Raw genomic sequence first — 14,627 nt, 5'->3', positions numbered from 1 at the left:
CAAATCAAACTTGAAAAGTGTTTACTATACACATAAATAAACACATATAGGTGAAAACTAATTTTTGAAAAAAACATTTTAGTTTTCCAAAATCTAACCCTAACAATACATACAATACTACAACATATGTTTGCCAAACTCCTAAACCAAAGTATTTCATGATTCACTACTTCCACTCATCTATCTTCAAAACAAATCAATTTTATCATATCTTAATTTATATCACTTAAAACTGTTTATAATTACTTGATTTTTAGTTTTCACGCATCAAAATATTTTTTTACAAGATTTATAAATTATTCTTAAAATAAACTGGTACCAGACGACTTACACTTCAGTCGTCCAGACGACTTCCAACATGTCAGACGACTCAGACGATTTACTAGGGCTATATTCGTAAAAATGGCTTCTGTTTTTTTGTTTGGTCACAAGGGGCTGAGCTGTAATTTCACTAGGCTTTTAGGTTAGTTTTGCATTTGATTCAAGTTTGAGTATATGTTTGGAGTTAAAATCAAGTTGTGGGTTAGTTTTGGCAAAAACCCTAGTTATTTTTTGTAGAATTTATACATTTGTGGGTTTTTTTTGTTCAATTTTCGGCTACTAAGTCAGTTTGTTTCTCTGTAAAAATATCGGTAATCCTTTTATTTTATTAATTAATAAAAACTTTTGACAATAAATAATGTAAAAGGATACAAACGCAAACACAGTACGTGTAAAGACTAACAAAAGTCGTTGGTGTTAAGTGTTAACTAACATTCCACTATACGGTAATCAGTTCGTCAGGATAACATAAGACTACATGTATCACGTTTTTTTGTGGCCAGTGAAACTCTAACGACTTTTACACCTCTTTGCTTCCTTTTGTGGTTTGTTTCGTGTTTCGTGTGTCCAATATGCATGGAAACTGATATTTATGAAAGTCTTTCCACATGTGAAACTGGCGACATTTAAGGATAGCCGCATGAAGATAATTACTATACGACAAATAGTACTGCGGCTCATGTCGCTTTTGCTTGTAATGTATGGTGCGATTTACTACTGACGTTTTATTCAATAGGCACATCAACAAAAATAATCAAAATATAAATTTATAATAATATTAGTGGCTCTGTTATTATATGGCCCAAACCAATCCCCACAAAATTGATGGTGTCGTTAGATCTTTATCAAGCACTAAGTTCCATAGATAACTCTTTTTTTTTTTTTTTTTAAGGTATCCGCGGGTTTCCGGCGACCGTGGTCAACCGACTATTCCCGCGAGGCCCACGGCACTCCACGTATTCTTGGGATTTAACCCTAGCCCGGGTGGCCAACGCGAGTCGAACCTGCGGGGAGCGTATTGGTTCTGGGCCTCAACTACCTCTAAGCCAACCGCGTTGGTTAAATATAGATAACTCTTCGTAAAAACGTCACACAAAATTTAGTGGTTAAGTTCTTAAGAACTTTTGACCAAGAAAAATAAAATAATGATAATAATGAGTTCGTCGGAACTTTTAAAAATATCCGGTAGTTTAGATTGTTCAAATAAAAAATAGCAACTAATTGAGTTATCCGAATAAAAACATCAGATACTTTCATATATTTGGATCAGAATATTCAGATAATTCAATTGTTTTCTAATTGATTTTTTAGATAATTTTAGATTTTTACAAATATAACTAGTCAATTTATAAATTATATTCTTAGATATTTGGTTATTGCTAAATTAAATATAACTAATATTTTAGGCACATTAATTTTATTTTAGGTATTCAGGTATTTTTATTTTAATTTTCATTTTGGTTTGGTTAGGATTCTTTAGATATATAAAAAAAACCGTTTAGGTATTTAAATCTTTTGGTTTGATTTCGGGTTCAGTTCATTCGGTTTTGTCTAATTATTTGGTTCAGAAAACAATTCTGCCCTATACTAAGTCTAAAACCTAACCTGGTTAAGACTAGGGGGTGATTGGTAGTTGATGTAGGTGCTGTCCACATCCCTATTTATTTCTAAAGTACCAAATTCAGAGCAATCAAGCTTTAATTTTTTTTTTGAAACCACAACTCTTGAAATAACCTACAGCTGTACAAGTGCTCTGCATAGCCAAATATCCAAAGCAATTTTTTAGTGTTTTCCATAAAATTCTACAGCAATAAAATCTAAAGCCACAACAAAAAATTTACAGATTTTTTTCTACAGCAAAAATTTTAAAGCTACAATCATTACCAATCAGATCCTAGGGCTGATCTTTTTATCTATTAAATTTGATTCGATTCGTTATTCGTTTCAATTCGACCTGAAAAATTCGGATATCCGTAAACTTACGAAGCAAACCAAATAATAAAAATTAATATCCGTTAAAATCGAAACAAATCGGAAATACTAAAATTTTGAGAGACATATACCTCCTCTGGCATCTTATTATATAAAATTTGGTTCTTCAAAGTTGCTAATTAACATGATCGCTACACATAAAAGTTATATATTTAAGATTGTGACTTGGTTAATCTATCTCATAATGAAAAATATATATACTAAGATATTAACAAAAATGAATTTTATTAAACATCTTATTATATATATTACAATAGTAATTTTTCTTTTTTAAAATCCTAATCAAAAGATAATTGCAAAATATTATTTGATAATAATTTTCTTTCTAATATTGTGACATGTGTTTAAATATATAATGATTAAAAATATATAAAAAGATAATAAAAACGAATTTTGAAAAAAACTACTTCTAAAAATTATTTAATAGTAAAAACGATTTTAAAAAATTTAGTAGTAACTTTTTTAAAAAATTTCATTTTTCAAAATCCTAAAAAATAGATTTGAAAACAATTTATTTAATATAATTTTTCTTTTCTAAACTTTTAATGAAAATATAATTATAAAAGATTTTACTAAGCTTGGTTTTTAAAAATTGCTAATTAACTTGATTGTGACACATGGTAGTTATATATCTAAAAATTTGATATGTGTTAAACTATATCATAACCAAAAATATATTTACTAAAATAATAAAAAAGATTTTTCTTAAAACTTAATTATAAATATTATTTAATAGTCTTATTATTATTATTATTATTATTATTATTATTATTATTATTGTTATTATTATTTTTTAAAAAAGATAAAAGATAAACATTAACTTTTAAGAAAAAAATGTTAAACAAAAATAAATTGTAAAATCCTACAAGTACAATATATTATTTAATGAAAAGATGAACAAAAACTAACTTTAAAATAAATAATATTACCTTTTTAAAAGCATAATTAAAAGAAAATTGCAAAAGTACTTTTATTATTTTATTATAAGTAAATAACTTTCCTTTTTAATAGATAATTATATGTTAAAAAATTATGAAAAAAATAGCTACAAATATTTCACATCTATATTATTTTTAAGCTTACGCATATTATTTTTACAAAACATAATAGTATTTACATGAAAAGTATTACCTAAGTATTTTTTTTTAATTTCTTGATACAACTCAACTTTTTATCATCCTTATTATATCTTATGATGCTATCATAACTTTTAATTTTGATGTTGTTGTCGTACATGAGTATGTGTGAATATGATAAATATGCGTTTGTATGTATAAGACAAAGGGTTTTTAGTAATTAAACCCATCAACTAAAGATGAATCGTAAAACAAATCCTCAACTAAAAATCTTGTGAAATAAACTCTTAACTTTAGTTCCGTTAACATGTTACCCTCCGTCTAAAAAATCGCGACGGAGGGTGACATACGTTAACGGTTTATAAGTTGAGGGTTTATAATGTTGAAAACTTAGTTGAGGGTTTTTTTTACTATTCCAAAATAGTTGAGGGGTTTTATCACTAAAAGTCATGTTTTAAAATCTTTATTATCATTTATACATTCTTTTAAATTGATTTATAAGCCTTTAAAACTCATTTACAATTTTTAATACATTATTTTATAACCCATATATAAAGCTTCATAAATATTTTAATACTTTTACATATGATTAATACGGTTTCGCAATGATTTTATAATGTTTTTTACAATTTATGCTATTTGTTAGGATAAAATAATCTAACATTATTGACTTCATGGATGAATTATTCTACTTAAGACTTAATATAATTTAGAAACTTTAAATTATTTGATATCTGACAAGACAATGACGATATAAACATTTAAATTTCCTTATATCATTATTGCCAAATATCAAATAATTTAATATTTTAAAGTTATATTAAATTGTAAGTAGTGTTGAAAATTATTAATTTAGGTTGTATAAATTAATTTTATAATAAATTAATGTATTAAAATTTATAAATTAGTTTAAACGCTTATAAATCAATCTAAAACAATGCATAAATGATAATAAATATTTTAAAACATTTAACGATTTTTTTACTATTCATGTTTAACTGAGGGGTTTAATTACTAAAAACCCTAAGAAAAAATATATAAATAATTTAACAGAATTTTTCTATTAAAATAAAATAGTTGTATAAAATCTGAAAGAAATAAAATAATTAATTTCCTTTTTAAAAGTTTAAATAAAATAAAACGTAAAAGTAATCTTATTTTTCTTATAATTAACTAACTTTATTTTTTAATAATTTTTAGTTAAAAAATATAAACCAAAATTAAGTTCAAATATTTCACCTCATATGATTGTGATAAGTGTGTCAATTAAAAAATTAGATTGTGAATGTGTCAATAAAAACTTTCATTATGTGAAAATATCTTCTTTTTTTTCCTAAAATCTTAAATAAAAGAGATTTGTAAAAGAAAATTCTTTTTTAATCTTAACCAATAAGACTTTTTCCTCTATTTTTTTTAAATCGTGACTAGAGAGAATTATAAACTTTTATTTAATAGTAATTTATTTAAAACAATTAGTGATAAACATGATAGTAACAATTATTCAATTAACAAAAAAAAAAAAATATTAATGATCCTGAAAAAAACGAATTTTGAAAATTGTAACTCTTAAAATAGTTAATATTAACTGGAAATAGTTATTTGATATAAATTTTATTTTTTTAAATCCTGTACAAAATATAATAGTAAAAGATTATGTAATATTAATTTCCTTTTTAGAAATCCTACAAAATTGTAAAAAAATATTTGATAATTGTTTTCCTTTTTTATAAAAAAAAATCATAAACAAAAGAAATTTGTATAATTTTTTTAAGTTCTAACCAAAAGAGAATTGTAAAAATTTATTTGATATTATTTTTAATTAACAAAAGAAGTGTAAAATTAGTATTGATACGAGTTGTAAAAATAGCAATTTTAAAAATATTTATTAATAACTAAAAATAATTATCTGATAGCAATATTGTTTTTTGAAACATAAGATAATTTTAATAGGTTATATGACAATAATTTACCTTTTCTAAAATCTTAAACCAAATTGTAAAAGAGTATTTAATATTATTTTTAATATTTTTTAAATGTAAATAAAAAGGGGATTTATATAATAGAATGTTTTCATTTTTAAAAATCCTAGAAAAATAAAAATTTAAAGAATTATTTAATAAAACATTAAATTAGTAATTAAAAACATATATATTGATTCGATTGGTGTATTTAACTTTCATTTCTTTTTACTTTTCATTTCTTATTTTAGATTGTGTTCAGTTTAAATGTTTATGCATAGTATTTTCTCTAATCCTTAGCATAAAATTTATAACAACTCATCTATGCACCATGATTATAAAATACAAATATTAACTTGAACTTTTGTGTGAAAACAAGTTTTAATTATTAAATAAATCTCAAATAATATATGCAAAAAACAATCATAATAGTATAATAAAATGATTTATTATTTTATAGTTTTTATTAAATTAAAAATTAAACAAAAACTCGTTGCAACGCAACGGGCTTATATCTTATATATATATATATATATATATATATATATATATATACATGTATATCTCTGTTATATTTCAGTTTTAAATGTATAAGTTTATATAACTAATACTCTAACATATGATTAAATCATTTCTATTCGAATTATTATTTATAAAAGTATTAAATAAATAAAAAATATGACAATTATGTTTTTTTCTTAACTTTGTCTTATTATTATTGTTAACTAAGTTTAAAATTTACAATACATGTAGTTTCACTATATATTTTAATGTTTATTTTATACATTATGCAAAAAATACTTTTAAAAATAAATTGTATCGATTTTTATAGATTTTTTGTATTAGACAAAACATATGATATATCTGTAACTATTTGTACATATCCTTAAAGAACTATATATTTCTGAAGCAAAGTAAATCAAAAACTAGATATACACAACATATGAATCAAATCATACATATTGAAAATTCTGCGAATATTTGCTCACTGCCCACCCAGCCAAGAATCGATATTAAAAACATTATAAGAAACAAAGGTTTACATTTGGATTTATATAGCTATATTGGTTAAATCTGTAAATACTGAATTATATTATTTCCTTATGAGATATTATTAATTTTAATATGAATTATAGAAATAACCTCAAAGATGTGGTTTCTCGAGTGAATCGATTAATCATATTTTATTTTCTTGTCCGGCTGCGAGGCTACTATGGGCATAAATTGGGTTTCCTTTTCCTCCCAGGGGTTTTGAGAATCGATCTTTACTGGAGAATTTTGCCTATCTACTGGAAATCAAATCGAATAAGGAGCTCCCTGATGCTCTTACTCGTATCTTCCCGTGGGTCCTTTGGATGCTATGGAAAAATAAGAACGCTTTTGAGTTTGAAGGTAAAGAGTACGCAGTTGAGGCTACAGTGGAGAAAATTAAAGATGATGCAAGACAATGGTTTGAGGTTCATCTCCCCACGGTGAACAATGAGGAGACTTGTCGCAGAAGAAATAGTAAGGTGCAGTGGAAAGCTCCTAGTGCTGGTATTTTAAAGTGCAACGTAGGTGTCGCCTGGACTAAAAGTACTAAATTAGCTGGGGCTGCTTGGTTTGTTCGAGATAGCAGAGGGGTGGTTCAGTTGCATAGCAGGAGAGCTTTTAGTGGAATTGACTCATTAGTAGAAGCTAAACATCTTGCTCTTGTGTGGGCGATTGAAAGCATGGCTTTTCATAAGATAAATAAGGTGTTTTTTGAAGTAGAAGCTCCTGATTTGGTGGGTGCGATTACGAGACCTCGGGCTTGGCCTGCCTTTAGGGGCTATGGTGCGGAGATTCTTGAGGTGTTACAGAGGTTAGGTGAGTGGGAATTGCAGTCTATTTCAAGAGAGGAAAATAAATGTGCCTTCTTGATGGCGAGAAGTGTGACAAAGGAGCAACGCTTACAGTCTTATGTGGCACAAGGAGAGCCGGAATGGTTGAGACGGGTTCTTGATGAAGACAGGGCAAGGAGGTGAGGAACTGTGTGGTGTGTGGAATTATGTTTTCCTTACGTGGGTGTGTGAAGGAACAGGGTTATGGAGGGTTATGTGAGTTTACCAGCTATGGAATGATGATAAGGATATGGGTGGGGTTTGTTGGAGGTGTCGACATGGATGAGTTTTTGGCTCGGTTTATGTTTCTATTCCATTTTGATCTTTGATCATTGTCTTTGCTTCTATGCTACTTCTTATGTTCTCAGAGTTAAAAAAAGAAAGAAATAACTACAAAACAACTTTACAGACAATTTTATTAGCTTTACAAATATTTCGATCTGTGTATGATTTTTTTGCATTACTACTACGATGGACAGATGTCTAGGGTCATTGTTGTTTTTGTAAAAGGGCATCTAAGATCATTATTGTCTCACTATTAACTAATTGAAACTAGATTTTGATCCGCGCTTGAAAAACGCAGGTTTGTTTTCGAAGTAAATAAAAAAGTTGATTTTTTTTTAATTGTTCAGATAAAAATATCGGATAATTTTTAATATTTTAAATAAAAAATATTTAAGTAATTTGGTTTCGGGTGATTCGGTTTATACATAGTATTTTAAGTTATTTTGAAATTAATATTTGTAAGTATAATTTGTATTTAAAAAATTAAGTTTCTCATTCGGTTCTCTACTCAGTTTCAACTTTTCGGTTTCAGTGATATATTAATCGGTTATTTATGAAAAGTTCAGTTTAATTTTTGTTTTGGTTTTTTTTTTCAGTTTGATACAGTTCTGAGTAGAAAACCGAATGAGAAACTGAATTTTTACCAAACCAAACTTTGTAAATACATGAACGTTTCTACAACCAAAACACCAAAACAAGAAAAACAGAATTCCGAAGACTAATAGTGCATCTACAACTAAATGATGCGAAAAAACATTCTAGCTTTATAAATTATTTAACTTTTTTTTAGCGGGGTACATATGTGGTTTATAAATGAATTAAGATATGAGCAATGTTTTTATATCCGATCCAAACATCCGGTCGAACTGGTTAACTCAGTGACTGTATATAATCCGGAGTGGCTTATGTTCTTCATGTACCATTTTATTATAGGTTATACCAACTGATATGTTTTCATAAAATTCAGATTTATGAATACCTATTAATTATAATCTAATAAAACCCAAAACTCGTCATTTACCTATGAACCAACATCGGTTGATTAAGAAAAAAAACCTAGGAAAATCTTATAATATTTTGTACAAAATTAATTAACTACTCATAGACTACTAATAGGAAAACTGGTTTTCAAAGGTTTCTGGAGAAAAGAGTAGTAGTTTTAGTAACGCTTATTTTCTTTGATAGTTATTTGTTATACAGATTATGTATTGATCACAAATCCACAATCTCCATGAACTCTATGAAAAGTTTTCTTGATAAATTTTATTAACAATAAATACTACAATATTACCTATTTAGAAAATTAGTTAAGTTTTTTTTTGAACCTTTGATGAAAATTACTTAAGTTAATTATTTTAAATATTTAGTCCTTCTTAAATCATTTATAAATATTTTAGAATTATTTATAGAAGTTTATAAACATAACTTCACCCTAGTTACTAAAACTAAAACAATAATCACCAAACGCTAAACCCAAATATTAATGGTATCTAACTTAGTGTTTTCAAGCAATTTCTCAAATACAGATAATATTATTAACAATGTATTATACAAAACTATATTACAATACATAATTCAATACAAAACATAAAACGAAAAATACAAAACTTACATCAATTAAAAAATACAATATTTCAACATTTTTTACCTTGTAGTCTACATGCATGTAATATTCTATTAGAATGTATTATCTTACTAAGTAATAGTTTGTATAATATTTATTGTATGTTCTATCATTATAAAAAAATTTATGAGTTTTATTAACATTATCAATAAGAAGAACTATAGCGTAAAATGTAAAACTTTTAAAGTTTAATTTAAAATTGTCATTTTAGAGAAAAAAAAACATCTTTTTTTAAGAGAAGAAAAGTCTCAAATTTTGAATTTGAAATTTTGCCAACTTAGAAATTAAAGTTGATTTTGGAGATGTTTCTTAGCTTGTGTACTATATATAAGCGTCAAAGAGAGCTAGCTATCTTCTCATATCTTAAACACAATATCAACCATGATTATTTTCTTTAGTAGTCTTCATTTTTCTCTATTCTTTTTGGTCCTTGCAATCTCCGGTTACGTTTTTCTCCGGAAACCGAGTAAATGTGAAGTTAACAGCTCAACCATCCCTGAGCCTTTGGGAGCTTTGCCTTTATTAGGCCACCTCCATCTTCTACGCGGTAAAGAGCTCGTTTGCAAGAAACTAGCTGCCATGTCCGACAAGCTTGGTCCTATCTTCTCCCTCAAGTTAGGGTTTTACAGGCTCGTTGTAACCAGCGATCCTGAGATCCTCAAAGATTGTTTCACCACCAACGACTTGGTTCTAGCCACCAGACCCAATATAGCCTTTGGTCGGTATGTAGGTTATAACAACGCAGCCCTCGCGCTGGCTCCCTATGGAGACTATTGGCGTGAGTTACGTAAAATCACCACCGTCCATCTCTTCTCAAACCAGAGTGTGGAGATGCTTGGTCACATCCGTTATTCGGAAGTAAACGAGTTTCTTAAACACCTATACGAAGGGAGTGATGGTACTTCGACGGTGAAGATTGACATGTTATTCGAGTTTTTGACCTTCAATATAATCCTTAGGAAGATGGTCGGGAAGAGGATTGGATTCGGCAAAGTGAAGAGCGAGGAGTGGCGTTATAAGGAGGCGTTGAAGCGTAGCGAGTACTTGGCTGCTGTTTTCATGATAGGCGACGTGATTCCATGGTTGGGATGGTTGGATTTCGCGAAAATTGCTCAAATGAAAAGCACGTTTAAAGAGCTTGACTCGGTCATCACTAAGTGGCTCGCAGAACATCTTGAGAAAAGATCAAGAAAAGAGAAGAATCAAGAGAAGACTATCATGGATCTATTGCTTGACATCTTACCAGAAGATGTTGTGATCTGTGGACATGTACGCGATGTTATTGTCAAGGCAACTATTTTGGTATGTGCGGGTTTAATACTTTGGGTCCCTAATACTTTCTTTAATTTGGATATATCTTATGAAACGCAACATCGGTAATAAGTTATAACTTTTTGAAAATTAAAATGTTAGGACTATTAAAATTTTATTAACTTAAATGGAATTTTTAAATTATATTTTAAAATTTTGTATTCAAAAATATATATTTGATTTACGGTATCATATATTTAAACCTCATACATTTTAATTTCACCTATTTTGTTAGATTATTAGATATATTTTTATGTATTGGGAGTATATATCATATAATATATATGTATTTTGATAAATCATTTATAAAAAAAAATTATGGAGCTGAACTTCACTTTGATGAAAAAAATAAAAATAACAATGTTTTGTTAAAGCTCATTTGAAATTTATATAAACTATATACATAATAATTATTAATTTGTGATTTAATGGACCATGTATTTATCTAAGATATTCTGAATTTTGTTATCTTATTCTTTTATAAATTGTGTTATATTTTACACTTGAGAACAAAAAAAATTATTAATTTATTGCTATAAGTACGTACTGGTAGAACCAAGATGAATGTCTGGTTACTTGTTGTAGGTTGTTACACTAACGGGATCAGACAGCACATCCATCACCCTTACATGGGCGATATCACTGCTACTTAACAATCCGAGCACTTTAAAAGCAGCACAAGAAGAGATTGACAATAGTGTAGGGAAAGGGAGGTGGGTTGAAGAATCCGACATTCGAAACCTCAAGTACCTACAAGCTATTGTCAAGGAGACTCACCGGCTTTACCCACCAGCTCCTCTTACAGGTCACATATCAAAGGCTCTCGTAATTTCTTGTTTTGTCAAATATCCTTATCAATCTAGTAAATATTTTCTTGGTTGTGAATAATAAATAATTATCCTATTAATAAATAATAAACTAAATAATCATGATATTTGGAATATTTTACAAATATTCTCTCTGCTTCAAAAATGATGAATGATCAGGAATCCGAGAAGCAAGGGAAGATTGTTTACTTGGAGAATACCATGTTAAGAGAGGCTCACGCTTGCTCGTCAATATCTGGAAACTTCACAGGGATCCTAAGATCTGGCATGACCCCGAAACCTTCAAGCCTGAGAGGTTCATGGAGGAGAAGTCGCTATGTGAAAAGAGCGACTTTGAGTTCATCCCGTTCAGTTCAGGAAGAAGGTCGTGTCCAGGGATGAATCTTGGCCTAAGAGTTGTTCACTTAGTGTTGGCTAGGTTGATTCAGGGGTTTGAGTTGCATAAGGCGTCTGATGAACCTCTGGATATGGCTGAAGGGCCTGGTTTAGCCTTGCCAAAGATCAATCCAGTGGAAGTTATGGCTATGCCCCGGCTTGAACCTGAGTTGTACCATTCACTGTAAACCATGTTAATGTATTGATAATTATATGTATGTCATCTGAGACGAGAGAAGTATGGTTTTAACTCTCCCAACTCAAATTAATTTACTATTTTAAAATATATATGTCTTCACTAGTTCTCACTCATAGGTCTATTTAAACTTTGCAAAACAAAAATAAAAACTTAAACATTCTGTCCAAACATTTTTGAACAACTAGGAAATTATCAGATAACTTTTTAAAAGTAGTAAGTTATAAGAAGATAGATTAATTTACGAAAGCATTTTAGTTGGAGTGGCATTTTAATGTACGGGTTTACCACTCGAAACTAAACATAATAACAACATTTGTAATACGGTTTGGTTTTATGCAACTTTCAGTTTGAAGTTAGTAAGATAAATAGATATACTTTGATAAAAAAAACTTTTAGATATACAATTAGTTAGTCATTATAATACTTATGTAAAATCATTACATCCATTTTCATTTTCTACATTTAACTAAACTACTAAAATTTCAGTATCTTTGTTGATTTATTCGAGACATAATGGTTCTAAGAACTAAAATAGATTTCAGTTTAAGTTTTCCGAACTAAGATAAAAGACACATTTGGTCGGTGTCGGCTTAAGCATTTTCGTATATGTTTATTTTTTTTAACTATGCATCTTAATCTATAATCTATAAAAATAGGAGTACAAAAAAGAAATAGCCCTGACTGTTCCTAAAGAATTACAACTGAATGCCACTGATCTTTTTGTCGTTTAATTATAAACTATCCAAAATCGATATGCTTTGATTCCATGTTCAATCGTTACATAAAAGTAAAACCAAATACATATAACTTAATATATCCATATTTAGAAAACGAAAATTAGACCTTTCCTTACCCAACATCTCTCCTTTATATCGCCGGAGTTTAGTGCTGATTTGGCTCCCGACTAGCTCGTGCTCTTGGCTCCGGGAAACGGTTGCTCTCTCATAACTGTTTTGCTGGCTTCTGGTTCTATCGCCTCATCCCACCTTGTGTTTTCCGTCGGATCTTTACGGTTTCGTTTTTATTTTGTTTTTACAGTTTCTATGTATTCCCCGTAACTTTTTCTTTGAGGGATCGTGGAATCGTTTTCTGGGTTCTTCCGGTTTGTTTATAGTTTTTAATTGGGATTTCAATCATCATTCCTCTGTTCCCTTATGCTTCAATCGGGTCAAGCTTTTATAACATCCTTCCCTCTTATTTATGGTTGAATCATCTTCAAGTTTATTCAGATTTTCAAAGATGATTTATTTTACTTGCGTAGGATTTGAAACTTTTCGTCTGGTTTGATTTTGTTTGATTCTAGGTGTGAGGTTTTAAAGCGATTTGGTGATCCTTCGTGCTGCGGATCTTGAGCTTTTGTTGTCAGCAGTTTTGTTGATCTGGCTTCCTGTTCTGGTGTGTCCCGGTGGACGGCCGTTTTGAATTCGACGGACTTTCCTTTGGCTGAAGTTGGCGACATTTCTGTATCTTCACACGTATTGACTCCGGTGGAGCTCTCGACTATAGGCCGCCAACTTCCTTGGGCTATCTTTTGTATGCTGGGCTTTATGCCTCTTTGTTTTTATATTTCTGCCTTTGGGCCTTTTTATGTATTTGGACCTTTGTTTAATAATCAAAGATGACAAAAAAACCTCTCCTTACCAATTGTTACGTAAAAGCAACATGTTTACATATATAATAAACCAACTAGAGTCAATTGTTTACATAACCACCAATAAATCAATAAATTGTTTAAATTTCAGGCTAAAGTTTATTTATGTAATGGAATTTAATCTCGGTTTGATGTAAAATATTACCAGACCTAAACTTACCTAAGTGTATATATTACGTTTGAACCGATAATTACCAACTCCACAATCTAAAACCTGGTTTTCAAAAATAATACCAAAATCAATGATATTCCATAGCAGATCCTATATTTAAGTAATCACCTCCGATATCAAAGTTTTGATATCTGACAATATATTGTGCTCATTTCAATTTAAATAAAATTGTGAAATCGTTAATATCTCTTACAGCTTATAAATATATGATAAAATATATTGTTTTTATTCATGATATCCTAACCTACATGATTTAAAAACTATTTGGAATTTCATATAACTTAATGTACCAATTATTTATTTATATATAATATATTATTTGTATGTAATTTAGACAATATTTTTAGGGTCAATCTGTTTTATGGTAACAATACTTTGATATGATAACAATCTATACCATTATATCTTAACCTTCATGATTTAACAAATATTTTGAATTTGCTAACTTAAGATATCAATTATTTTTTATGTATTATACTGTTTATATGTAATCTAGACCTATATAGTTCAAATATTATTTTTATGATTGGTAGAATGATACAAAATTAATAGGTTTTAGCGTACTGAATATTATAACTTGAGTAATAAAATTTGAAATTCTAAATAAATAAAAAAAATATCATGAGTTTTTTTAATTTCTTTAGTTTTCCTAACTTTTTTCAAAAAAATCAATTTCATCAATAATGTAAAGATTCTTTTAAGAAAATACACTTCACATAATTTTGAAATTTCAAAATAATTTTAAAGCAGTATTAGTCTGTATATTTTGATGACAAAAATAAAATAATAATAATTTTAAATACCTCTACACATCTTTAAATGGGTCAATGCAATTATTTTGGGTCTAAATAAGTATTTGTAAAATTAAATAGGTCTGAACAACTCGAAATAAAATTTTACCCATTTTAAAAATCTTAACAGAGCATATGATGTGTTTTTATGACATATTTTTCACTTTGATTCTTTTATCAGCA

The 14,627-nt window shown here is 28.3% G+C and overlaps 1 protein-coding gene and 1 long non-coding RNA gene across 2 annotated transcripts; both read left to right on the top strand.

Moving 5' to 3' along the window:
• The first annotated feature begins 9,499 nt into the window (after positions 1-9,499).
• LOC106331605 (cytochrome P450 82G1) lies at positions 9,500-11,882 on the top strand. Its single transcript, XM_013769994.1, has 3 exons — positions 9,500-10,420; positions 11,015-11,234; positions 11,416-11,882. Exons 1-3 carry the CDS (start codon positions 9,500-9,502, stop codon positions 11,817-11,819), a joined length of 1,545 nt encoding a protein of 514 aa, XP_013625448.1. The 3' UTR covers positions 11,820-11,882.
• Positions 11,883-12,609: 727 nt separating this feature from the next.
• LOC106331606 lies at positions 12,610-13,533 on the top strand. Its single transcript, XR_001267924.1, has 2 exons — positions 12,610-12,842; positions 13,134-13,533. It is a non-coding gene; the product is annotated as an uncharacterized LOC106331606 (long non-coding RNA).
• The last annotated feature ends 1,094 nt before the right edge of the window (positions 13,534-14,627 follow it).

Source organism: Brassica oleracea, chromosome C3 (assembly GCF_000695525.1).
Source record: "Brassica oleracea var. oleracea cultivar TO1000 chromosome C3, BOL, whole genome shotgun sequence".
Classification (NCBI taxonomy): domain Eukaryota; kingdom Viridiplantae; phylum Streptophyta; class Magnoliopsida; order Brassicales; family Brassicaceae; genus Brassica; species Brassica oleracea.
This window is presented reverse-complemented; position numbering and strand designations above follow the sequence as displayed.